The 27517-nt window shown below is 35.3% G+C and overlaps 1 protein-coding gene across 3 annotated transcripts in view; it reads right to left on the minus strand.

The window, feature by feature from the left end:
• The window catches only part of CCDC91 (coiled-coil domain containing 91), a 270362-nt gene that overhangs the window by 117063 nt on the left and 125782 nt on the right, over positions 1-27517 (minus strand). For all 3 annotated transcript variants that reach the window (XM_028532813.2, XM_036019212.1, XM_036019213.1), the window contains one exon: positions 8311-8388. In XM_028532813.2, the coding sequence (XP_028388614.1) occupies positions 8311-8388 (78 nt within the window). The remainder of the gene's footprint in view (positions 1-8310; positions 8389-27517) is intronic.

The following is a 27517-nucleotide window of genomic DNA, read 5'->3' on the forward strand; positions in this document are numbered from 1 at the left end:
TAGAGTAAAGATATAAAATTTTTATATATCATTATTAAATGTAGAAAAAGATTGCATCACTAGCCATCACAGAGATGCAAATTAAAACCACAATGAGATACCACTTCACACTGGTCAGAATGGCCATCATAAACAAACCAACAAACAACAAATATTGGAGAGATTGTGGAAAAAAGGGAACCCTTGTGCACTGGTGGTGAGAAGGCAGACTGGTGCAGCCACTGAGGAAAACAGTATGGAATTTCTTCAAAAAAACTAAAAATGAGCCCTGGCTGGCATAGCTCAGTGGATTGAGCGTGGGCTGTGAACCAAAGTGTCGCAGGTTTGATTCACAGTCAGGGTACATACCTGGGTTGCAGGCCATGACCCCCAGCAACCGCACATTGATGTTTCTCTCTCTCTTTCTCCCTCCCTTCCCTCTCTAAAAATAAATAAATAAATTAAAAAATAATAAATAAAAATGGAACTGCCTTTTGACCCAGCAATTCCACTGCTGGGAGTATACCCTAAGGATACTGAAACACCAATTCAAAAGATCCTATGCACCTCAATGTTCAAAGCAGCACAAGCACAATATACAATAGCCAAGTGCTGGAAGCAGCCTAAGTGCCTATCAGTACATAAATGGATAAAAAAACTGTGGTGCGTTTACACAATGGAATCCTACACAGCAGAAAGAAAGAAGGAACTCCTACCCTTTATGACAGCATGGATGGATCTGGAGAGCATTACGCTAAGTGAAATATGCCAGGGGGTAAAAGACAAATACCATGTGATCTCACCTATAAGTGGAACTTAATCAACAAAACAAACAAGCAAGCAAAATAGAACCAGAGACATGGAAATAAAGAACCAACTGACAGTGACCGAAGCAGAGAAAGAAAGGGGATAATGGGGAAAAGAGGGGGAAGTGTGATCAAGGAGCATTACAAAGGACCCATGGACAAAAACAACGGAGGGGGGGATTAAGTGTAGGAGGCGGGGTGGTTGGGCTGGGGAAGTTGTTTAGGGGGGAAATGAGGACAACTGTAGTGAACAATAATAAAAAAATAAATGTAGAAAAAAGGTAAGAATACATAATAATAGTACAAAATTTTGGCATTTACAGTTGTTCCAATCCATAAATTAGGTTGCGATTTTTTAACCTAGTTCCTGCAGTAGATGATTTGAAGTAGTATAAATAAAGAGTTACTAAAAGTACAAATTCAGTTTGATGAGGTTGGCCTAATCCCTTAAATACAGGATTAGTTCAAGGTAAATCAGAATTTTTAATTCTTTGTGAAAAGTTTTTAATCATAACATAGTTTATTTCTATTTTTAAATCAGGAAATGCTGATCACATTATTTGGGAGCTTGTAAAAGTACAATTTCATTTCAATGGTGTTAGATTACACAAGATATGGTAACCAAATATACTAGAACTTTAAGATGTTTTTTTAAAATCTGATTGCCAGTGCAAAAAAATCAGATGGTCATTTAAATTAATGTGGTCTAAATTAGTATCTGAATCCATGATAATTTGCTGAAATAAAGCCCAAAAACATTTCTACAATTCTAAAGAGGTACAATATGAGAACTTATTCATGCAAAAGAACAGCTGCACTTTTTTAAAAAATGAAGTAGTAAATAAAGCATTCAACAACATGGATGAATATTGAAAACATTTGCTAAGTGAAACAAGCCAGTCACAAGACCACAAATTAATGATTCTATTATAATGAAATGTCCAGAAGATGCAAATCTATAGTGATATAATGTAGATTAGTGGTTACCAAGGGCTAGGAGGCAGAGTACTTGGAAAAATAAAGAATGATAGCTAATAGCTAAAATTAGATTGTGATTATGGTTGTACAGTTATGCAAATATACTAAAAACTACTGCAGTAAAAACTTTAAATATGTGAATTTTACAGTACGTGAATTACATCTCAATAAAACTATTCAAAAATCATAAAATATTAAAATAAAATAGTATCATCAGCCTTCTCTAAATCAAAATACATGACTAATGAACTTCCCTCTGTAGTCATTATTACTGGATTACTATTTCAGGTTCTTGGGAATCACAGTGACAAGTGAATTAAAAGCCTTCTGTATTATATTTAGACTGAGTATAGTTTCTGAAATATGTATGGAAAAATGTAAACTAGCTCCAAATGATTTTAATAATTTAATGCCCTGCAATCAAACTATTTAATAAAGAAATCCCTAAGCCTTACCATAAGATGAAATGTAGAAATAGTAAACAAATTTGGAGTAATAAAAAATAATAAGTCACACCATCAGTGGTATTGGCATTTTACCATTTCAAGTGAAATGTAGAAGCCCTCGCTCCCTTCCTGTGCCTTATGTCCTTTATTCTCCTTTGTTTACAATATAATTTTAAAATTTTTTCCTTCATATCCATCAAGAACCACATCAGGCAATGCTTAATGTGTTATTTAACAGTGCACATAATTTTAGAAACTTAAGAAACAACGTCTATTGCATTAGCCATAGACTAAATATATAGACAATATATATAGACAAAAATATAGCCATTATTTTTATCTTTGTTTTTCTCGAATGTTCTAGAATTCTTTCCTTTATCTTTCCTTTTGTGTAGATAACTTCCTTGGCCATTGTTTTAGGGTATGTTTGCATGATAAATTTCTTAGTTTTCCCTCATCTGAGAACATATTATTTTCTCCCTTGACTCCAGAAGTGTATTTTCAATGAATGTAGAAATCTAGTTTGATAGTTGTTTTCATTCAGCATTTGTTCCATTTCCTTCTGCCCTCCATGGTTTTTTGATGAAATATTCAGTAAGCATATTTTTAATTGATTTTACAAAGAGAGAGGAAGAGGAAGAAGGAGAGAGAGAGAAACATTGATTTGTTGTTCCTCTTATTTATACATTTATGGTTGATTCTTGTATGTGCCCTAACTAGGGATCGAACCTGCAACCCTGGCATATAGGACAATGCTCTACTGAACTGAACTACCTAATCAAGGATGCTCTGGTGTCATTCTGTTTATTCCTGTAAGTAAAATGTCATCTTTCTTTGGCTACTTTCAAGATTTTTTTCTTTGTTTTTAATTTTCAGAAATTTTGACTGTGATATGTGTATTAGTCGGAGTCTCTAAAAAAAAGTAGAACAAATAAAATGAATAGATAGATAGATAGGTATTTTAAGGAATTGGCTGGCAAAATTATGGAGGTTGGCGAATTCAGTACATGAAGGGTTGGCTGTCAGGCAGAAGACCCAAGAAAAAGTCCAAACGCTATCTGCTAGCAGAACACCTTCTTGCCCAGAGTAAGTCAGTCTTTGTCCTATTAAGACCTTCTAATGATTAGATAAGGCCCACCCAATCAGGGTGAGCAATCCACTTTACCCAGTCTATGAATTTAAATGTTCATCTCATCCAAAATATTCCCTCACAAAAACCACCACAATGACAGCTGACCAAATATCTGGGCACCATGACCCAGCCTGGTTGACACATAAGTTAACCATCACAAAAGTCTTGAAGTGGAATATTTTGGGGTTTTTGTTTGTTTATCTTGTCCAGAGTTCATTTGGCTGCTTGAGTATGTACTTTTATTTCCTCTGACAAATTTGGGAAATTTTCAGCCATTATTTCTTTGAATATTTTTTCAATTCATAACGACATGAAATTTAAATCTCAAAGATTTTTAAATCCCTGTTTATTTGTGTTCAGTCTATTTTCTCTCTATCATTCAAACTTAATGATCTCTGTTACTCTACTTTCAAATTCACTAATTCTTTCCAATGTTTCTCTATTATGCTTTTGAGTTCATACTCTATTTTGGTTATTATATTTTTTAGTTCTAAAATGTCCATTTGGTTCTTCTTTAAATAATCTATTATTCTACTGAAATTTTCTATGCCTTTGCTGAAATTTTCTATTTTGTATTTGTTTCGAACATATTCATTATTGCTCATTAAATCACTGTTATGATGAGTGCCAGCAGGGTGCAGATTGACTGTGCGAGTGGGGGATGGCGGTGACAGGGGGAGCAGGGCAGGGGAGAGCAACAGGGGAAATTGGGACAACTGTAATAGAAAAACAATAATTTTTTTTTAAATCCTTGGGCAAAAATTCCAACATTGTTGTCAACTCAGTGTTGGCTTCTTCTCATTGTCTTGTTTCACTCATGATGAGATTTTATTGGTTCTTGGTAAGGTTAGCAATTTTCAAATGAAACCCACATATTTTAAATTGTGTGTTAGCAGATTTCCTCTAATATGCTACTACTTCAGCGGGGATAGAGGAAAATGGCTGGTACAATAGAAGTCCATTCTCTACCTGACTCCTGAGTCATTCTCTACCGACACTAAGGGCAAGGGGAACAAAGACCTCCTCACTATTAATGGACATGGTTGGAAGTTCAAGTGCCCCATTGGAACTTCACAGATATCACTCCAGCTAGAAGCAATAAGGGTGCTGCCTTATTGTGCCCCAAATGGCCTGCACTGACATTGTGGGGTGAGGGTGACCTTATCACTACTGAGCAGTAATTAAAGTCCTGACTCTCTATTATTCATTCATGCATAGCTAATGGGGAATGGGCAAAGGGTCTCATTACCATCGGGGTGGGTGGAAGTTTAGGTTTCCCACACAGCCTACCCTGACACACAAGCAGGAGGGAACTTACTGCCCAGTGGGACCCAAAGTCCTGGCTCCCAGTCAGCCTTCTAGGACACTGCCCCAGAGGAGAAAAGGAAGGGTACACCGTCACGGCCCAGGGAGGGTGGAAGCCTGGGTTCTCTAACTGGCTCTTGTTGGCAGGGCTGGGGTGGGGCCGCAGTTTATGGTGTGATGTTATTATCAAACAGTTTTCTGCCTTTTTGAGATGGAGGCTTTTCTTGTCTTTTGGGTAGAGAAAACAGGCTTTCCTTGGGGTTTGTTGTCCATGCCCATTTCGTGTGTTGGGTTTTTCTCTTCTCCAGCACCTGGTATAGAGCAAATGAAGAAACACAAACAGACAAACAAACAAACAAAAAACAGGGGACCCAGTGTCATGTAGTTACTTGGATCCCAAGATCCTGAGCCAGTCTCACTTTATTAGTCAAAATGTCAAGATCTTATGTCTGTTTTACACATTAATGCTCAGGGTTTATTTTTTAGTTGTATTTAGTAGGAAGAATAGGAAAAAATGTCTATTTCATATGTCTGGAAGCAGAAGTCGAGCAGAAAATAGTGTATCTTTGTATTTTTGTTTTACCTTAATTGGAATGTTTTACTATCTTTTCTAGTGAAATCTTTTTTTCAAACTCCTCGATAATGTTTCAACTCAACTTGGAGGGAAAAAAAAAAACAACTAATCACATCTAGTCCAGGATATGTCAGATCCCTGGAAGCCAAGAATGGTGGTTGGAGGGTAACAGATTTCTCTAGTTCAGTTGCCTAGTTGGGTAAACACCTGCACAGGTAGGAGAGATAACAGTGTAAAGCCCTGACAACCTAAGTATCAGGAAAGATATGGTTTCAGGTTCCTTACTTTCCATACATGTATATACACTTCTGGTATATGCATATACAATGATGTCTATGTATAGAATACATACCCCATTAAACCAAGGACTTATCTATTTTGTTCAGTACTGTATCTATAATAGTCTCCGCCATAAAAATGATGTCAATAGTATTTTTTGAAGTAAAGACTAAAATGCAAAGAGAATATTCACACTGATGCTGTTCCCAGAGCAATGGTTGCTAGAAGGTGTATTTTGGTTTATTTTTGAGTTACCTAATGATTAATGAATCATCCATCAAAATGTTTATATATTTTAACAAAACAAACCTTTAAAATATATTAATAAAAATTAAGTTGCTATCTTAAAAAAAGAGAAGCATAATAAAGCAATAATCAAATGAACTTCTCATGTTTGAATTTAGCAATAGAAAAGATGAAAAAAACTTTTTTTCTTATTCCATAGTGGGACATAATTAACACTTAAATTATAGACATCTAATCTACCAGGAAAACACTGCCTATTTTTCCTGCCTGATTTGTTTTCATTATTTTTTCCATACTACTACGAAGCTGATGCTCAGTATGTTTTTAGATCACCTGGATTATAAAATTGCATGTGACAATTAACATATTAGATATTATTCCTCCTGAGAGTATTGTAATACTATTATACCAAATGTTAAGTTCATCACTAAATCAATATCTAAAGCTATATGAAGTGTATTTACACCAAAATTCCCTGCTGTAGAAGAATTTATGTATTTTTCATGTTAACTGGCTTTAAGTATAATACAACAAATAAAATATAACTTTGTATGCACTCTGATTCAATTCCTAATCCTTTTCAGCAAATCATAATACCTAATGCTTGATACTTTTAAATCCTTTTTTTAAATTATTGACAAATAATAATACTAGACAAAAAGGAGATAAAGTAAGTAGCTCACAACCAAATTTCCTCAAAATACAATTGCGAAATATATTTACAAAGTTTTCACATAGGATTTTAACCACATTACTTGGCAGTGTTGAAAGTAATATACAATAAACATGTTTTCAGCAAAGGAAATTTTATGAATCTACAACCAAAAAAGGATTTAATATATTAAATACTGGGCTGTTTGGAAATATATATAAGTATACACAATGTAAATACTTTCAAAACATTTAAAGTTCACAAATAAAAAATAAAAAATAAAATTCATCCAAGAATATATCACTATTCCACAAGAATTATATAAATTCCAGTATTTTAATTCTACCCGCCATTACCCTTAGGGAAAAAAAGATGGTTCAAAACAGATCCTATACTTTTCCCCAAGTCAATAACTAAAGCTGGTTTATATTAGCAGAACTAAAAATTCACATTATAAAAAGAGCCAATAATCACAGCTGTAAAAACCAGACATTTTTTGAATGACCTTCTCAACAATTGCACCAGTTTCTATGTTGGGCCAAGTTGCAAAAATGACCTTTCATGTCCCAGGACCTACCTACCAGACTATTTTATGGAAAGGGGGAAAAGTTTTTCACTTAAAGTAATTTTGGATATACTTCTTTATATACTTTTATCCAAATGACTTGCTACAGGAATCTTTTTCACATTAAATTATCAGCTAACTAAAATGACATTAAGGTCTATTAAGCCTAGGGATAAAGATTAATCGACAAAATATTTATATATCCCACATGTGGTAAAAGGATTTTTAAGAAAACATTTAGTGTAATAATAAACAATCAAAAACAAAACTAAATTCCTGTCTATAGAGGTAAAGCAATTATGGTATGTATGTACTATGGAATACTATAGAATTTTGACAAAAATAAAATAAGTGTATATAAACTGACATTAAAATATCTCTAAGTTATATGAGTAAATACAGCAAGAAACAAAGAACAGATTGAGTAGAAAAACATTTTTGTAAAAACAAATCCAAATTACATAGTATGATGTGGAGATATCTATATTTATATCTGTACCTACAGAGAGAGAGAAAAAGAAAACTTTTACAAAATGCACATCAAACAGCTAATAGTGGTTACCTCTGGGAACTGTTTGATTTCAACAAGAATGTATTCCTCTTATGGGAAAAAAAATCTAACATGAAATGTTGGGAAAACATCATTAAACACTAAATTTGCTTTAAATGATTAAGTTTTGCCCTGGCTGCTATGGCTCTGTGGCTTGAGCACTGGCCTGAGAGCCAAAAGGTTGTCATTTCTATTCCCAGTCAGGGCACAAGCCTGGGTTGTGGGCCAGGTCCCCAGTAGGGGGCATGCAAGAGGCAACCACACATTGATGTTTCCCTCTCTCTCTCCCTCCCTTCCCTTCTGTCTAAAAATAAATAAATAAAATCTTTAAAAAAAATAAATGATTAAGCTTATACAGGCATAGAATCAAAAGAATAGTACTGCATATCACTCATGTTGACATTTATCACAATTTCTGCCATTACTTAAATATACTGAAATCTACTTAAAATATTTAAGAATAAAAGTATAACAATATTTTTCAGGTATGTACCATATCTTTCTTTTTCTATGATAAGTGGAGCCATAATATAATCCAGCAATTAATTCTCTAATATTTTGTTTTGGAATCTTCAGCTGCCAATCCTGTATTCTCAAATATTATATAACTTCTCAAATGCAGAGCAACATCCAGCATTACTAAGTAGGCTTTCAATGAACACTACAAATCAATTGAAAGGAATTCTATACCAAAATAAGACTACACTAGAATTCCACAATTTGTGTATATTTGCTTATGCCTAAGTTAAAATTATTTACTAAAGTTTATCAAAGTTTAAAAAACTCTCAATCCTCTACCTTATATTCATCCACAATAATGCTGAGGGCTTCATGACCAGCTTTCCTCATGTCTTCCAATTCTTGTTTATGTTTTTCCTGAAAAAAAAAAAAAAAGAAACTAAATAATGATTTGTTCTTTCATTTACAAAATAATAAAACTACTGACTTTTGTAGACATTAATAAGTGAGTGGTTTGTGACCCATCAGTGCTGCAGCTAAAGAGTGAAAAGCTATTCTTTAAAAAAAGTTCTATTTAAAAAGCATTAGGGAGGGCTGTGGCAATTAAAAATGAAAGAGATAACTGAAAACGATAACCTCTCAGCTGAGAGGTGAGATCACATAAGGCAATGGTGTTATCCCTTTGGGCATGTGGCAACTCTGGCCCTGGATCTAGAGGCAGAAGACCTTGTATTACTTCAACAAACCTTTGTCTTTAAATTTTTTCATTACTTCTCCAGTACTGCACATGTAGACCCCTAGAACAATGATTCACTTGATGTGAATCATGAGAAGGAATTTATCTCCTGAGATAGACTCCTCATGATCACTGGAGAACCCAATTTTATGAACAATAACAGCCTAGCAGCCATGTGCTGACAGGGGCTCCTCACACATTCTGTATACCTGAAAGAACCTCGGGCTAAACTGTGGACTTACTTCACTGCTTGTTTATGTGAATTGTGCAGAGCAGAACCAATAAAATGGCATTGGTCCAATCAAAATAGAACAAAGTACATAAAACAAAGCGAAGTCACTCATGTCAACCAAGATGGCTGTCAGTCGGCCATGACACTTTGGTTCAAGAGTGAAACCACCTAAGTCAGAGCAGACACATTTGGGAAGAAGACACAACTAAGATATCTGCACATGTGATCAGAAAAGCCATGTCTGCAGAGCAGGACCACCCACAGACAGGCTCCTTGGGAAATTCCCCACTTCCCGTCAGGGGTGCCAAGACACTTATCAAAAAGGCCCAGAAGGGTGGAGTGCACCACTTTCAAGGTATAACTGAGGCAGGCTCCAGACCACTGCAGAGACAGCCGAGCTCTACACACCACAGTGCTGCACCATGCCCTGCTGATCTCCCTTGGCATCGGCCGCTGGAGGCTTTGCCCTGCTGGACTGAGGACTTCGTCTGCCCTGCTGCCCACCTGGCTCTGGAGGTCCTTCTTTGAAAGATGCTGACCCCTCCCTTGCCCAACATGCTGTCTCCTGGACCTACAGACTGAGACTCTGGGACTCAGGTTTGTTATCCCCTATTGATTGCTGTGTGTGTGGAGCAATTCTCTTAGATTGTTAGAGTGTGGGTAGGATACTAACATACATTGATGTTCTACTTTGAATGAACCTGAATTCAGTAAAAGCTGAGTGAACAGCACAGTTACTATGTGTGACTCTTGTCTCTTCCTTGGTGCCAGGCTGCTCAGCAGGCAGCTAGCTGAGCAGTTGCCCGGCTGACTTATAGGAAAGACGATATCACAAATGTACGCTCTCGACACCAATGCAGGGAAACCCTAGTTTCACCCTTCTACCAAAGGACTGAGAACTGCCCCAACCAGTCAGAGCCACACAATTTGGATACCTAATTTACATAAAACAGACCTAACTGGAAACTTGGATGGGAACTCTAGCTACAAAAGGCGGTCCTGCTCTGACTAGCATGGCTCGGTTAGTTGGGCTTCCTCACACAAAGCAAAGCAAAAGGTCACTGGTTTGATTCCCGGTCAGAGAACATGGCTAGGTTGCAGGTTCAGTTCCTGGTTGGGGCACGTACAGGAAGTAGTCCATCAGTGTTTCTCTCTCTTTCGGATGTTTCTCTCCCTCTCTTTTCCTTCCCTTACCCTCTCTCTAAAATAAATAAATAAATCTTAAAACAAAAAAGGCAGCTTCTCCTTTGTCTGGGGATGCTACCTGAATTTTCTGCTTGAATCTATGTGTCCCAGGCTGTAGCTCCTTTTGCTCAAATAAATGCTTTTTATTCTTTCTTACAGTCTAAAATTAATTTTGGTTTACACATATATACTGACATTTTAATACATAAGTTTGAGAACCACTGGATTATGGTGATCAACCTCCCATTTTTTCTTCCTAGGATAGAAAAAGGATGAACTCTCTTTGGACAATGTTAACATTCCACAGAGCCTTTTCAAATTTTCAAAATGCAAGGTATATAGAGCTTTCAATACAACATTATCACAGAAGACAATAGAAAACACCAAGAAAAAGAGAAAAAACAGAAGAGAAAATGGCCCATCAGTGATTCAGTTATTAGTTACCAAGGACTTTAAAATATGTGTGATTAATGTGTTGGGAAAAATATTAAAAAATGGATAGGATAGAGACCGTCATTCAGAAAACTGGAATTCCTAAAATAAAAATTTTGTAACTGAGAAATATGTGCTGTTAACAACTCAATAGATGAGGCAAACAGTAGATTAAATGGAGCAGAAAGCAATATTAGAGAACTAAAAGATAGTGGAAGAAACTACAGACTATAGCAAAAAGAGAAAAAAATAATGGAAAATACCAAAACAACTTTAAAAAGACATGGAACATAGTAAAAATATCAAATAGACATGTCCAAAAATGAAATGTAGTAAGATGATAATGATAAAAATATAAAACAAATTTTAATATTATGCATGGATTCAGAATATTACATAACCTACAGATATTTCTAAAAGCAATCAGATAGTATAACATATTGTATCAGTAAAAATGACTTTTTAGATGAAATAAAAAAAAACTAGAAAAAAAACACAACTTAGGAAAACTGAAAGATATGATAAAAAACTGAATAGTTCTGTATGTGTTCAAGAAATTGAAGCTATATTTAAAAGAAAAACAAAACGCTGACCAAGGAATCTCTAAGCCCACATGTCTTAAGTAAATTTTAATAAACATTTCAGAAAGACATAACAGAAATCTAACACATATTCTTCCAGAGACTAGGAAAACGGAGATTATTGCCCCACATATTTTACTAGGGCAGCATATCCCTGATACTAAAATTTTAAAAAGGTATCTTTAAAAAATAAAATTAGGAATCAATCTCTTTTAAAAATATAAAAACTAAAATATTAGCAAACTGGATGTAGCTGTATATAAATAGGGTAATGCATCTCGACCAACTGGCATTCACTTCAGGAATGTCAGGTTGGTGGAAGCCATGCACACCATTTCAGGGCTGGAGCACAAACACTGCCCACACCATCCTCCACACGTTTCCTTTCTTCCTCTATTTGCTTGCTGGGTGTCAATGCCCAGGAGGACAATGAAAGCCATGTGTGGCAAGCAGCACAGCCTCTGTCAGTCATGGAGCCTGAATGACTGCAGGGAATGACTGTACCATCACTCCAATGACCTTTGAGAGAATATTAAACTTTAACTTATATTAAAAATAAAAGATAATGTGAATAGTTCTCATTCATATACTGCTACACTTACTTGTTCTTCAACTCCCTCGCTTATTATACTTCACTGATGCAACAGGTTCGGTTTTATCACGTCATCTAATTTCCCTTTCTACTATGTCCCTAGTACATCTTACTGTAGCTAAGCCATTATTTCCTAAATTGCCTAAGGTTCCGGGGGTATCCAACCTTTTGGCATCTCTGGGCCACACTGGTAGAAGAGTTGTTTGGGGCCACACATTAAATACATTGCAACATGTAATCACACACACAAAAAAATCTCATAATGGTTTAAGTAAATTTACGATTTTGTGTTGGGCTGCATTCATAGCCATCCTAGGCCACATGCAGCCCACAGACTGTGGGTTGGACAGCCCTGGACATAAAGAACGACTAGAGGAACTTTTTATAACACTGATTTTTATTGGCATGATTATCAATCTATGGCTCATGGCAGCATTCTTTTTAAAGTCATTTTCCATTTCTGTGAAAGCTATTCTAATAAAAACTACATAATATGCCAGCAAAATTCAATTACCCGGTTAAGCAAGCTCATGCATTACTTTACACTAAAACCAAGGAAGCGACTCAGGGCCTCCCTACTAACTCATCACTCTGGAACTCCCACTCAGGTCAGGTTATTTCACCAACAGTATGCAACTGGTCTCATATAAGGACTTAGGAAAGACCAAAGCATCAATCCATGTGCTAAATAATCACATAGCTTTCTCTCTTACCTTTCAAGATTACAGAAAGTACTAGAAATAGGTATTTTGACATTTTGTTTCTATATTAACATCTTAGGCAATTCTTGGGACTCATACTCTCTGCCCCAGATATCTCACCAATTTCCTCCAGATACTGCTCAGAAGTCGTCATACCAGAGAGACGTTCTCTCACCCACCCCAGATAAAATAGTACACGTTCATCATTTTCTATCAGTCATGCTTTATTTTTATTCACAGCACCTATCACTACTTGTTATTTTGTATTTATCGTCCATTGCCTATCTTCCCCTGTCACTATAACGATGGAAAGAGAATGATGCTACTAACACTATGGCACTTGGGAAAGCAGATACTAGAGAGATTTTCAAAAGTGAACATTAACTTCCCATTTGGGAAACTGAAAATCTACTTGCCATTGAATACAAGTACCTCAAATACTGCCTTGTGTATAATGTCAGCTCAATATACAATGACTGAATAAAGAAATAAGAATGCACAGGATTTGGAGGCCAAACATATTGGGGAAAAAAGAAATATGTTTCAATCTTTATCAAAGAGATAGTTATTTAACATCATAATAAGAATGTTAGAAGTGTATTTAAAAACCTAGTCTTCAAAAGTGAGGCTACTTAATAGGTTCAACATACATGTTTGTGGAGTGAATGAACGTGATTATGGTCAATGTTCTCAATGTAATTTATAATTGTCAATATAAATTAACAAATATTTTTGGACATGTTTCTTTATCTATTAAATGAGGGAGTGAGATTAAATCATTTCTAAAACTCTTCCAATGTTTCCAGCACTATTCTATGATATAGTATGCTAAAACTTGATTTATTAATCCCCCTTTGCTTACTTCAAAGTTACTTATGGCAATCACATAACCACATTGTAACACACCAGGCTGCCCAGTTACCACCCCCCCAAAAAAAACCAGAGGAATAACCAAAAAATCATACATAGCCTGAAATTTTTATTTCAAAAATATAGAGCCCAAAATTTTCAACCTATCTACAAAGTAGTCAAAACCAAGTTTGATCACAATGATAGCTTTCTTTCAAAATGTCAAACCCAAAATCAACACTATAAAGATTCATGAAAATGACCTCAGCTTAAATAAAACTACAAACTTTTTCAACAAAAAGAGACTTTTAAGGTAAGCTATTCCAATATATTCATTTTATAAGTGAGAAAAATGAGCCTAGAGAGGTCAAGGAGACTGTTTAAGGTCACTGGGTTCAGTAAGGGCAGAGTGAAGCCTGAATCCCATCTCCTGGTAGCCAGCCCAGTGCTTGGTTAAGAAATAGCCAAAGACTAGACTATTTGAATATAATACTCCCAACTCCTCATCAATAGATTCATTTTCTACATAAAATCCATTAACACATAGAATCACATGTCATAAGTCATATCTTTCAATAAAAGCAAGACACAAATTGGTCACTCTTGATAAAACTTGAAATGGTCATTCATCAATTCACTACTGACAACCAGAAATTTGGGTCTGAAAAAATAATATAAAGTAACCTTGTCAAAATTATTAAATGTACCCAGGTCTATTACCTTTAATATGCCTAACATAATTGTTTTTGAAAAATATCTGTTAAACACATATGTAAATAGGAACTATGTAATTAATAAATATAGATCCTTCACATTTAAAGAATGAGAAATTAGCAAAATTTTAAAGTAGGCATCATTAGTATATTGATGACAAAACTCAATTCAAATACTGGAATCAAGATTTATGCACACAAAGAAATGTTTAAAGCCCAAGCAAGCTTAAGGCACAAACTGATAAACATTTCTCAATTCACATTACATTATTATTGGCCATTGCTAACAGCAGAACTCAATACTAATCACTGCTAAGGTAATCCATGCATAGTAACAGGATCCTCTGCAACACAGATAGTTAAAAGCCAACATTTGATTTATACATTAGGAATGAATTACTATAGTACTTAAAAGAGAAAAAAAAGAAAGAAGAAAAGAAGGGAGGGAAGGAACTCCAAACACCAATCAACCATTATATCTCACTTATTTGAATGCAGTTGCTTCTCACTTTCCAAATTCTTTGGTCAAGACAAGTCTATAATTAGACTGAACATAATTAGCAGAACATAAATTAGTCAATATTGTCTGATTGAGAAAGGTTTCCAATATAAGCTTCACCACCAATCTCTGAGAAACCACAAGATCATACCCCTTTCACAACAACTAATCAACTATATTGGCTAAGGCAGCCATAAACACCTCCAGATATCCCAAAAGGAAATTTGCAGGGCAGTAAATCAAAATAAAGATAGAGGAATAACATCCAACCAGTGCACTGAAAAGTTCTAACTGAGAAATGGTATAAAATCCCCCACCAAAATCTGAGGATTCCCATGCACTAAAGTGGCCTAATCGTAAATGACAGAGAAGCACAAAGATCAGATTATCCTATATGTACCCTTTGTCAAAATAGAACAAAAACAACAAAGCACCACCTCTCCATCACTTACTGAATCCACATTTGTCAGCTGCAACAAGTCTAGTTGGTTTCTGAAAGAAAGCACCTTTCACTGTCATGACCAGCATTATGCAACAGGAAGTTTTTCCCATTGAATTAATGTTTAATCTCTACCTCCCTGTTCTATGTCACTTCTTAGTCTTTCCATACAATCACTAACAAATAACAACACATGATACAATCCTTCAAAATCCTCAAGTCAGTTTCACAGACTAATTCAAACATTTAACCAAATATAAAATGAGAGAAGAAATGACACAAGCACGTAACAATCAGTCTAAAGGTATAAAGTAATATTACATATGGAAACAAAGCATTTTTGCCATAGTAAACTGTATTTAATACTGAAACAGATACCCTTAAACTTCAGTTGAAAAATTAATCTTCACAATCTTTTAAAAATTAATTTTCATCTCTGGCCCCATTCCATTAATGGCTGCCTTAATACACTGCATGAATTCATCAGCACACAGACTCCAAAATCATCAGCTTTGCTGAATCTTCTCAGTCAAAAACATGACAACAAAACAAACTCCTTCTGGAAGTTTCCCTAACCAAAACAATGATGAAGGCATGGAGAAAATTCTGTAATTTGTTCACCCAGGCACAGAAGTAATTGATTCTTCTATATACTAACCAGCAAAACTCATGCAAGTTTTGAGTTTTGACATGAAAATGTTACATCTGTGTCTAAACTAAAACCTTAAGGAATCAGTAGTTAACAAATGAGAAATGAATAAGTAGGTCACATGTAATTCATTACTCTGCAAATGAAAACAACTACTTCAAATAAAATTCATAAGAGAAGATGGTATGTTTACAAAAGTGCCATTATTGTTGTCATTATCATTTCTTCATTAGCACAGTATCTCCTCTACCAGCTACAATCTATTGAAGAAAAAAAAGTCAAATCCTGCACAGCCTGAGAATCTGGCCTCTTGTGTGACCCTGACTAAATTCCTGGCTGATTTGTTGATTGAACTGGACCTGGTCCGACTGCCACTTCAATGTCACCTTATTATTTGCTCCAACAGAAAAGGCAGAAACTCCACTCTATGCCAGATTTAAAAGAAATTACTTTTTATCTTCAACTTTTTTGAAGTCTGCAAAGGCCTAGAGAAAGATGCTCAAAACTAATTCAAACCAAGCAGGGGGAAAATAAAAGGAAAAGGAAAAAAGAAGGAGAAAAAATTAAGCAAAAGAGGGAAGGAAGGAGGAAGAACTAGGAACCAGAGAGGAAAAGAGGGACGAGCAGACAGTTTGCAATCATAAAAAAGGCTGTAGCTACTTGTATCAGGATAATTATAACAAATCAGCCCTACTGTGAAGTTCCCCACTTTGAGAATATCAAGGAACAATTTCCAGACTGCTAATGTTAAAGAACAGACTTATGCCTTATGAATACAATAAGTGCTGAAATCTATCTTAATCGATAAAAATATAAACTCTCAAAAATTCTTCTAATTTCTTATGACTTTTCCCACTTAAGGGTACTCTCCAAAGTTTGATTGTATTTTAACTCTGATAACAAAAAGGGATTTTACAATAGCACAGCTTCTCAAAATACTTAATATGTTGATCAAAAAAAGAAAAATGCCTTAATAATGAAAGTCACTCTTTAATATCTTAGTCATTTTTCTTTATATTCTGAGTGTTTTGGTCCACAATTATAATTTGGTCTCTATTATAATTTACCTTCATATTTTTAAACACCTGAAATTCATCTTTGGTGCTTGTAATGGGTTGAATTGTGACCCCTCCACTCCCCAAAATATGTTCAATCCTGATCCCAGGTATCCAATCCCTAATCCTGATCCCTGGTGTCTATAAATGTAACCTCAAATGAAATAGGGCCTTTATATATACAATTATTGCAAGATAAGATCATACTGGATTTAGAGTGGCCTTATGTCCTAAGATGAGTTTCCTTAGAAAAGAAAGGAGAGTAAGACTGAGACACAGAACTACAGGTGAGAAGGCCATGTGAAGATGAAGGTGGAAATGAAGATACGCTGCCACAAGGCAAAGGACATCAGGTGCCAGCAGAAGCAGGAAGAGGCAAGGAAAAATTCTCCACTAGAATTTTTGGTAAAACACAGCACTGACAACCTACTGATTTTAAACTTCTGACTTCCACAGCTGTATGAGAATAAACCTTTGCTGTTTTGTGCCTCCAAAATAGTAAACCATTGTAATAGCAACCTTAGGAAACTAATAAAGATTTTGGTGCCAAGAACAGCGGTACTACTATTAATAAATACCCCAAAATGTGGAAGTACCTTGGGAATTGAATAGTGGATAGAAGCTGGAAGAATTTCAAGGTGCAAGGCAGAAGCAGCCTAGATTGCTTTGAAGAGATCATTGGTAGAAATATGGATGTTGAAGGTGACTCTGGTAAGGGTTCAGAAGGAAGTAAAGAGCACAGTAGAGAAAGCTATCATTTTAGAGAACAGATATATCATCATGAACAGAATACCAGTAAAAATATAAATATTAAAGGTCATTTTGGAGAGGTCTCAGAAAGAAATGAGAAAGATGTTATTGGAAACTGGAAAATAAGTGATTTCTATTATAAAGTGTTAGAAAACTTGGTTAAATCGTGTTCTACTATAGGGCAGAAAGTAGAACGTATGAGTGATGAACTTCCATATTTAGCTGAGGAGATTTCTAAGCAAACTATTGAAGGTGGGGCCTGGTTTCTCCCCACTGCTCATGGTAAAATATAAGAGGAAAAAGATAAATTGAAAAAATATATGTTAACAAAATGAAAGCAGAACTTGATGATTTGGGAGGTTCTCAGTCTCCAGATCACAAAGGATGTTAGAATTAAAAACATTCATTTTTTTTTTTTTTTTTATGAAAACAGGCTCTGAGAGATCAAGGGTGTGACTGGACAACTTTTTGCTCAAGAGATTAGGTATGTGACTCATAGATCCAATCAACCATCTCAACAGAAGCCAGGAAGAAAAACAGGAATTCTGCAGAAAGGACCTGTGGGAACCTAATTTGTTTAGGGACATGAATCACCTTGACTTACAGAGGATATCCACAAGGTTTATGAAAATGTTATACTGGCAAAAATACTGCAAGCCGGGGCTGAAGAGGACCAAAATAGATTGAAATGAAGAAAGTCTGTTGAACTTCTAGAAGGAAATAATTTGATAGGGCTATGTGTCTGTAAACATTCAGTAACCTTAAAGAAAAAGGAGGGACTCTGGGGGCAGTGCCCTGGGTGCAGAGGCTACAGCAGCTCAAGTCATGTGTGCAGAGGCAGCTGTTGGCAGGCACAGAGGGTGACAGTGAGCAAGCCAGAATCATGAACACAGAAAGCAAATGAGCTGCATCCACAGGACCCGATACCAACCAGATAGAACCATAGTTTCAGAGGCTCAGCAAGTTGGACATTGGCTCACAGGGTGGAGCATCAAGCCACAAAAGATTCTTTTCAGGCCTTGACACCTAATGGACTTTTCCCTCTTGTGTTTCAAAGTTGCTTAGAACTGGTAGCCCCCTTTATTACTTCCAATTCCTCACTTTTGTAATGGGAATGTCTACCCCATACCTATTACCTTTTCCACCACTGTGTTCTGGAAGTAGGTAACTCATTTCCTGGTTTAACAGGTGCCCCAACGAAGAGAATTTTGTCCCCCAAGATGGAATATATTCAGAATCTCACCCATATCTGGTTTAGATAATTTCTTCGATAATAACATTTGGGATTTTTTAGCTAATGATATTTAGATGAGATTTTGAACTTAGAGCTGATGCTAAAAGTATTTAAAATTTCTGGGGCTGTTGGAATGGGGTGAATGTATTTTGTACTTTGGAAGAGAAGAAATTTGGGAAGACTACCATGGGTTTGATTGTATTTTTTACTGAACTTACTGGGGTGACAATGGTTAATAAAATTACAGAGGTTTCAGGAGCACAATTCTACGATACATCATCTGTGTTGTGCGTTCACCAACCCGTCAAGTCTCCTTCCATCACCATTTAGTCCCCCTTTACCCTCTTCTCCCTCCCCGCTCAATTGTGTTTTTAAAAATGGTATGTACTAGTCCTAATTTCCAGTACCTATGAATGTAACTTTATTTGAAAAATAGATTCTTTGCAGATATAATTAAGGATGGTGGAAAATGATCATCTTAGACTTTGGGTAAGCCTCCAACCCAAGATTTGTTTTTATTTTACTTTTTTGAGGTATAATTCACACTTGTGTTTCAGTTATCAATGTTATGATTTGACATTTGCATATATTGCAAAATGATGACCACAATAAGCCTAGTTAACATTCACCAGAATTTTTTTTCTTGTGATAAGAATTTTTAATATTTGAAATCTTGCAATTTGTAATAACATGACTAGACCTAGAATCTATTATGCTAAGTGAATTAAGTCACACAGAGACAGACAACTACTGCATGATTTCACTTAGATGTGAAATCTAAAAAATCGGACAGAACAGAAACAAACTCACATATATAAAGAACAGACTGATGATCAACACGTAGGATGGGGTTAGGGGATGGGCCATAAACATGAAATGATTAAGTACAAAAAGCCAGTTATTAAAATAGCCATGAGATGATAGGATATAAAGACAGGACAGGGAATCTAGTCAATAATATCGTAATGATTATGTATCACACTGGATGAGCATAGATTTACAGGAGTGATCATTTTGTAAGGTATGTAAGTGTCTAATCACTATGTAATACACCAGAAATTAACATAACATTGTATGTCAACTATAACTAAAAAAAACAAATTTAAAAAATTTACTCTCTTAAAAAAGGACTTACACACATAGACAATGAAATGGTGATTGCTGGGGTGGGGGAGCATAAGAGGACTAAATAGTAATGGAAAAAAATACAATAAAGATTAAATTAAAAAATTTCTCTCTTAGCAACAGTATTATTAACTATAGTCATCATGCTGTACATTACACCCCCAGAAATTATTTATTTTATATAAATATAAGGAGTTTGTACTTGTTGACCTCCTTTATCCATTTTGTCCACCTTCAACCCCCACCTCTGGAAACCATCAATCTGTTTTCAGTAGCTATGAGTTTGTTTTCTTTTTTGTTTTTTTTCTTTAGATCCCAAATATAAGTTAAATCATATGGTATTTTTCTTTCTCTGTCTGACTTACTTCACTTCACATAATGCCTCAAGGTCCATCCATGTTCTCATAAATGGCAAGATAGTTTTTTATGGCTGAATAAGATTCCACAGTACGTACACACACACACACACACACACACACACACACACCCCTCAATTTCTTCATCTATCCATCCACTGCTGGATACTCAGGCTGCTTCCATATGTAGACTACCATAAACAATGCTGCAATGAACATGGGGTGCATATATCTATTCAAGTTAGCAATTTAATTTTCTTTGACTAAATCGCCAAAGGAGAAATGGTTGAATCACTTGGTAATCTTATTTTTAATCTTTTGAGGAACCTCCATAATGATTTACATAGTGACTAAGGCAATTTCCATTCCCACCAACAGGGCATAAGTGTTTCCTTTTCTCCGCATCCTCAACAACACTTGTTATTTACTGTCTTTTTGATGATAGCCATACCAACAGGTGTGAGGTAACAGTTTATTGGGCTTCAAACTTGCATTTCCTTTATGGTTAGTGATATTGAGCATCTTTTCATGTTCCTGTTGGCCATCCATATGTCTTCAATGAAAAAATGTCTGAGCTTTGCATTAGTTGGTATTCCATTTCATGCTATATCATTAAAATTCCATAACCAATTGTGAAAATTTCCCCTTGATAACATCAACAAATTAATAAGAGCATATGTATTTGGTTCTTATCCTAATTTGTTTTATATTGTTAATTTTTAAAATTTATTTTTAATTATACTTGTCATAAAATGTTATATTAGTTTCAGGTGTACAACATAGTGATTTAGCATTTATATATCTTACAAAGTGATCACACAATAAGTCTAGTAACCATCTGTCAACACACATAGTTACTATGATACTGACTATATTCCCTATACTGTACATTACATCTCCATGACTTATTTTATTCTTGCAAGTTTGTACTTCTTCATCTCCTTCCCCTTTTCCATCTATCCCCTATACCTCTCTCTTCTGGCAACTGTCAGTTTGTTCTCTGTATGTATGAGTTTGTTTCTGTTGTTTTATTTGTACATTGGTATTGTTTTTTAAATCTCACATTTAAATGAAATTATATAGTATTTGTCTTTCTCTGTCCAATTTTCTTCACTTAATATAACACTCTCTAGGTCAGCAATTTTCAACCATGTGCTGCAAGAATCTTTAAAACATGCAGCACCTGACTGTTTAGTCAGGGACTCTGACCTCTTTGCCCATAGACTATTCAATTAAAAATGACAACAGCCAAAACAACAGCCATCAAGTGTGAATGAATCAAAATTATACCCATTTTTTTTGTCAGACAGGCAAAAAACATATTTTCTGTTGTGCCACAGAATTTCAGTAATTAGTTTGTATGTGTCATGAGATGAAAAAGGTTGAAAATCACCGCTCTAGATTCTTCTTTGTCATCACAAATGGCAAGATGCCATTCTTTTTATGGCCAAGTAATATTCCATTATATATGTCACATTTTCCTTATTACTCACACCTATCAATGAACACCTAGGTTGCTCCCAAATCTTGACTATTGTAGACACACTGCAATGAGCATAGGAGTGCAAGTGTCTTTGGGAATTACTGTCTTTGTTTTCTTTGGATAAATACCCAGAAGCGGAATTGATGAGTTATATGGAAGTTATATTTTTAATTTTTTGAGAAATCTTCATACTGTTTTCCATATTGGCTACATTAATTTAAAATCCTACCAGTGCAAAAGGGTTCACTTTTCTCCATATCCTCACCAAGAATAGCTCTTTGTTGCCTTTTTGATAATAGCCTGCTGACAGCTGTGAATATGTCACTGTGGTTTTGACTTGCATTTCCCTGATGATTAGTGATGATGAGCATCATTTCATGTGTCTGTTCATCACCTATATATCTTCTTTAGAGAAATGTCTATTCAGATCCTCTGCCTGCTTTTTAGTTGAATTGGTTTTTATTGTTGTTGAGTTGTATGAATTATTTATATATTTTGGGTACTAATCCCCTATGGAATATATCATTTGTAAATATCTTCTTCCATTCAGTAGAGTGACTTTTTGTCTTGTTGATAGTTTTAGTTTAATGTAGTTCTATTTGTTTATTTTTGCCTTTATTGCCATTGCTTTTGGTGTCAGATCCAAAATATCACAACCAAGACTGATGTAAAAAGCTTATCACTGGCCCTGGCTGGCGTAGCTCAGTGGATTGAGCTCAAGCTGCGAACCAAAGTGTCGCAGGTTCAATTTCCAGTCAGGGTACATGCCTGGGTTGCAGGCCGTGACCCCCAGCAACCGCACATTGATGTTTCTCTCTCTCTCTCTCTTTCTCCCTCCCTTCCCTCTCTAAAAAATAAATCAATAAAATCTAAAAAAAAAAAGCTTACCGCCTATGTTTTCTTCTATGTGTTGTACGCTTTCAGTTCTTACATTTAAATCTAAGTTAATTTTTGTATATTGTTTAAGGGACTAGTCTATTTTCAATTTTTTGCATGTGGTTATTCAATTTTCCCAATACTCTTTGTTCAAGAGGATATCCTTTCCTCATTGCATATTCTTAGCACCTTTGTTCTAAATTAATTTACCATATATGCATAGGTTTATTTCTGTGCTCTTTATTCTCTTCCATTGATCTATTTATCTGTTTTTGTATAGTTTGAAATCAGGAAGCATGATACATCCAACTTTGTTGTTCTTTCTCAAGGATGTTTTGGCCATTTGTAGTCTTTTGTGGTTCCATATACATTTTAGGATTATGTGTTCTAGTTTTGAAAAGAATGTCATTAGTATTTTAAAAAAGATGCATTGAATCTGTAGATTGCTTTGGCTATGTGGACATTTTAACAATATTAATTCTTCCAATCAATGAGCATGAAATATCTCTCCATTTATTTGTGTCTTCTTCCATTTCTTTCATTAATGTCTTACAGTTTTCAGTATACAGGTCTTTCACCTCATTGGATAAATTTATTATTAGGTATTTTATTCTTTTTCATGCAACTGTAAATGAGATTATTTCTTAATTTCTCTCTCTTATAGTTCATTACTAACGTAAAGAAATAAAACATATTTTTGTATATTAATTGTGTATTCTATAACTTGACTGACTTCATTTATTAGATCTACAGTTTTTTGGTGGAGTCTTAAGGGTTTTCTGCATATGCTATCATGTCAGATAACAACAGTGAAAATTTTATTATTTCCTTTCCAATTTGTATGCCTTTTATTTCTTTTTCTTGCCTAATTGCTCTGACTAGGACTTCCAATACTATGTTGAATATAAGGGGTGAAAGTGAACATCCTTGTTCCTGATCTTAGAGGAAAAGCTTTCAAATTTTCATCATTAAGTGTCGACTGGTTCCCAGGAGATCTATTGTCAAATACAGAGAAAAGGCCATGTGGAGGTAGAAGAAGAACATGGAGTTATGCTGCCAGAAGCAGGGAATGTCAGACACCATCAGAAACTGAAAGAGGCAAGGAAAGACTCCCTAGAACCTTCAAAAGGAACATGGCTTCTGACCTCCAGAACTTTGAGAGTATAAATTTATCTTAACCCAAGTATGCATAAGTATTTTATAGCAGCCCTAAGATCCTATTACAGTACTTTTCCAATGTTGCCTTTGAAAGATTTTCTTTCTTTACTCACCAATAAACCTTGAGTGCTTCCACTTTTATCTGATCCAAGGCCACCCAGTATACTGACACAATTAGATATTTCTCTTAATGATATCATAAGGTAGCCTTTCTCTCCTACACAAAACATGGTAACTTAATACAGATCTCAATCATCATCAGCATAGTAGCAACAACAGATCTTTATAAGAGATGGCAAATTATACCCAGATATTTACTGTTGCTGCCACCCAAAATGCAACTAAAATACCTAAAAAAGTTTTGGTTTTCTGATTTTGCTTTGATTTTGGTATTTGTTTTGTTTGTAATAACACAAAGCCATAAAGGCAAAGAGTCAAAGAGTTCAAAAAACAAAAAATAGAAAGCAGATGGATGTGTGCTAGCTGAAATAGCAAAACCAAGAAAGCTGAATGTTAAAGCAGCAATGTGAAAAGTTAAGAAGTAATTCAATAATACTTCAGAAACTACCAACATTCTTGATTCAGCAGCAGCAAGTACTCTGAAAATGAAGGTAAAGGGAATGCTAAAAACAGGAGAAATGACAGAACATCTACATGTATTTATGTTTTAATTTGTAATAATTTATTTCAGAGAGAGGAAAGGGGGTAGAGAGAGAAAGAAACACTGATTTGTTGTTCCACTTCATTTATGCATTCATTGGTTTATTCTTCTATGTGCCCTGGCCAGGGATTGAACCCACAATCTTGACATATTGGGACAATGTTCTAACCAACTGAGCCTCCCAGCCAGGGAAGCCACCTCCAGATCCCTTTCACCATTTTGCAGAGCTGTGAGACTGCCCCTGAACATGACAGTAAAAGAATAAAGGAATCTGTAAACCTCAGAAATCTCCTTATATAGTCTGAATTATCCTTAACAGGCAGGAGCTTAAATTGGCTGTTTATAGGAATGTAATAAAATCTAGAAAAAAAGATAGGACAAGCTACAACATTTGTGGGCCTCATTATAAAACAGAAATGTGGGGTCCTTGCTCAAAAATTAACGATTTTAAGATGGCAACAGCAAATCATTAAACCAAGCATCACACCCCTGTAATTGACAACTTGTGTCAATGCACAAGTTGTGTGCCTATGAAGCCAGGCCTGCCTAAAGGTACAGGTAGTGAGAAAGGGTTAACAATCAACAGCCTTGTCAGAAAACCTTACAATGAAACCTACCCTACAGCTTGTCCCATTCACCAGGAGAGCTTCCAATAACCTCTTGTGGCCTACTCCTAATAAAGAGATAGCTATAGGTCACCAGTCATTTAAAAAAAGCTTCTAAATGGAAAACAAAGGCTGGAATACAACATTGGGGAGGAAAAGTTTCTTAGAATAAGCAAATTATACAAGGATAGAAAATAATATGAACATCTCAAAGAAATAAAAGCTCTTGGGGGTTCAAAACATAATAATACAATGAAAACAATCAATACAAGAGTTGGAAAATAAAGTTAAGAATATTAACCAAAACTGGGAGGGGAAATAAAGGAAACAGAAAAAGATACTGTAAGACAATGAATCCAGTGGATCAAGGATCCAACTAACAGGTATTACAGAGGGTAGATAATAGATATTATTACCCAAATAATAGGTAAGCATTTCATCAAAAATTAACTCAGGAAATTCTCCACACCCAAACACCAAACACTGAAGGGATGCTTAGAGTCCCAGCACAGCGGTCAAACACAGGCCCCAGGACATTAGTGTCAGCACCACCGCATACTTACAAGGGCTGCCTGCCAGTGAAAATATTACCAGATCACACACAAAACTTGATGTTTACAGTATTGCTTGGCTTATAGGAAGTAAGTAAATTACTAAAGAACCAAAAGAAAATAACAAAAAAAGCAAAAGAGAAACTGAGTCCTGACCATCATAGCTCAGTTGCTTGAGCATCATCCCATAAAGCAAGAGGTTGTTAGTTTGATTCCTGGTCAGGGCCTCGGATGTACACCAGTTCCTCGGCTGGGGCGTGTGTACCAGGCAACCAATCGATGTTTATCTCACATCGACGTTCCTCTCCTTCTCTCTCCCCGCCCTTCCACTCTCTCTAAAAATAAATGAAATCTTTTTTAAAAAGAAAGAGAAACTGAACTAACCTTAATTTTAAATGGGAAGCATTTCTAATAGTATCAGAAAAAAGACCAATATAGGCTTTTCAACCAGAAACACGAATATGATTTGGTCCTGGGGTGGCACCAAGTCAAATAATTAGTTACTAGGCAATCACAAAATAGAAATCCTGAAAGTGTACCAGTATACTACCAAGACAGCTCAATACCCCTAGTCCCCAACAGAAGAGAGTACAAAACCCCTGTGGGAGACAGAATTCTCAATCGAGGCCCAAGAATTCAATTAATTAAGATCAAACATATATGAACTCACAACAAAAGTTTTTTTAAAAAACTGCATGAAAAAAATCACAATGAGTAAAATACACATAAAATAATATTAGCTTCAAGATAAACAAAAAGTTTTCAAGAAGGAAAAGTTAATCATAGTGTATTACAATTCAGGTGTCAATTGCTTTTAACATAGTCATCATAACATAAACATTGAATGCTGATCTAATCAAGTATAAAACGATGCTGGGAAAATGAAGTGTGGCCTGGAAGTAAGAATTTTAAAGATCTGAAAAAAATCAAGAAGTAGCAGCATTTTAAGTCTGTTATTTAAAAGCATAGGCATAGATATTAATTTGGGGAGTTGGAAGTTGTTGCTATTGGGAGGGGAGCAAAAATGGCAGAAGCAGGGAAAAAAATCAGTGAATGCTGTTTTTCATAACAAGCCTTTTAGCATTTACAACTATATGACTCTTTAAGCTATGTTTATGTGTAATTTTAATGAGAATTTTTAAAAATAGAAACATTGCCTGTAGCTTAGATCTTATATTCTGCAATAACTGTTACTAGTAAGTAAATAAATAAAATAAAACCTTGGATGTTCCATATTTAGTCGCAGTGTCTAAATGCATAAGAACACTGCACAAGATGACTGAAATAAGGGGTCAGAAACCACTTAAATCATCACCATGGGGAACTTGTTATATAAATGCTAACACATCAATTTAATATATTATTAAGAAACTTTTACTATACTGAGGTGGAATAATCTAGGTTTTGTTATTAAGTGAAAGCACATGATACCTTTGTCTTTTAAAAAAGAAAAAATGAATATATGTGTAAGTACATGTTAATATCTATATGTTTATGTGTGTATGTGTATGTACAAATATTTACACACACAGTATATTTGTACATTCCCAAAATGTCATTAGAAGGATGTATAAGAAACTGCTGACATGGACTGACACCAGGGAGGAAACCTGGACAGCAGACACTGGGAAAGGACACCTTTTACTACATACCCTTTGGTACTGTTAAAAATGCTGTTGAAATGTTAAATATTACTATTTCAAAAAAATAAAGTATTAACCTTTAAAATAAAATATAAAGTTTCTTAGAAATAGAACTCAAAAAATAAATTACCAATGATAAAATTTCTGATACCAGACCCCTGGCTGGCGTAGCTCAGTGGATTGAGCGCGGGCTGCAAACCAAAGCATTGCAGGTTCGATTCCCAGTCAGGGCACATGCCTGGGTTGTAGGCCATGACCCCCAGCAACCACACATTGATGTTTCTCTCTCTCTCCCTCCCTTCCCTCTCCAAAAATAAATAAATAAAATCTTAAAAAAAATTTCTGATACCAAAGCTGAGAACTAAGAGTTGAGATTTGAGGGAGGTCCCTGTGACACTACGCTCGCTGGTAGCTTCTCTGTCTCCTGGCTGGCATTAGGCA

This window comes from Phyllostomus discolor, chromosome 2 (genome assembly GCF_004126475.2).
Source record: "Phyllostomus discolor isolate MPI-MPIP mPhyDis1 chromosome 2, mPhyDis1.pri.v3, whole genome shotgun sequence".
In the NCBI taxonomy this organism is placed as follows: domain Eukaryota; kingdom Metazoa; phylum Chordata; class Mammalia; order Chiroptera; family Phyllostomidae; genus Phyllostomus; species Phyllostomus discolor.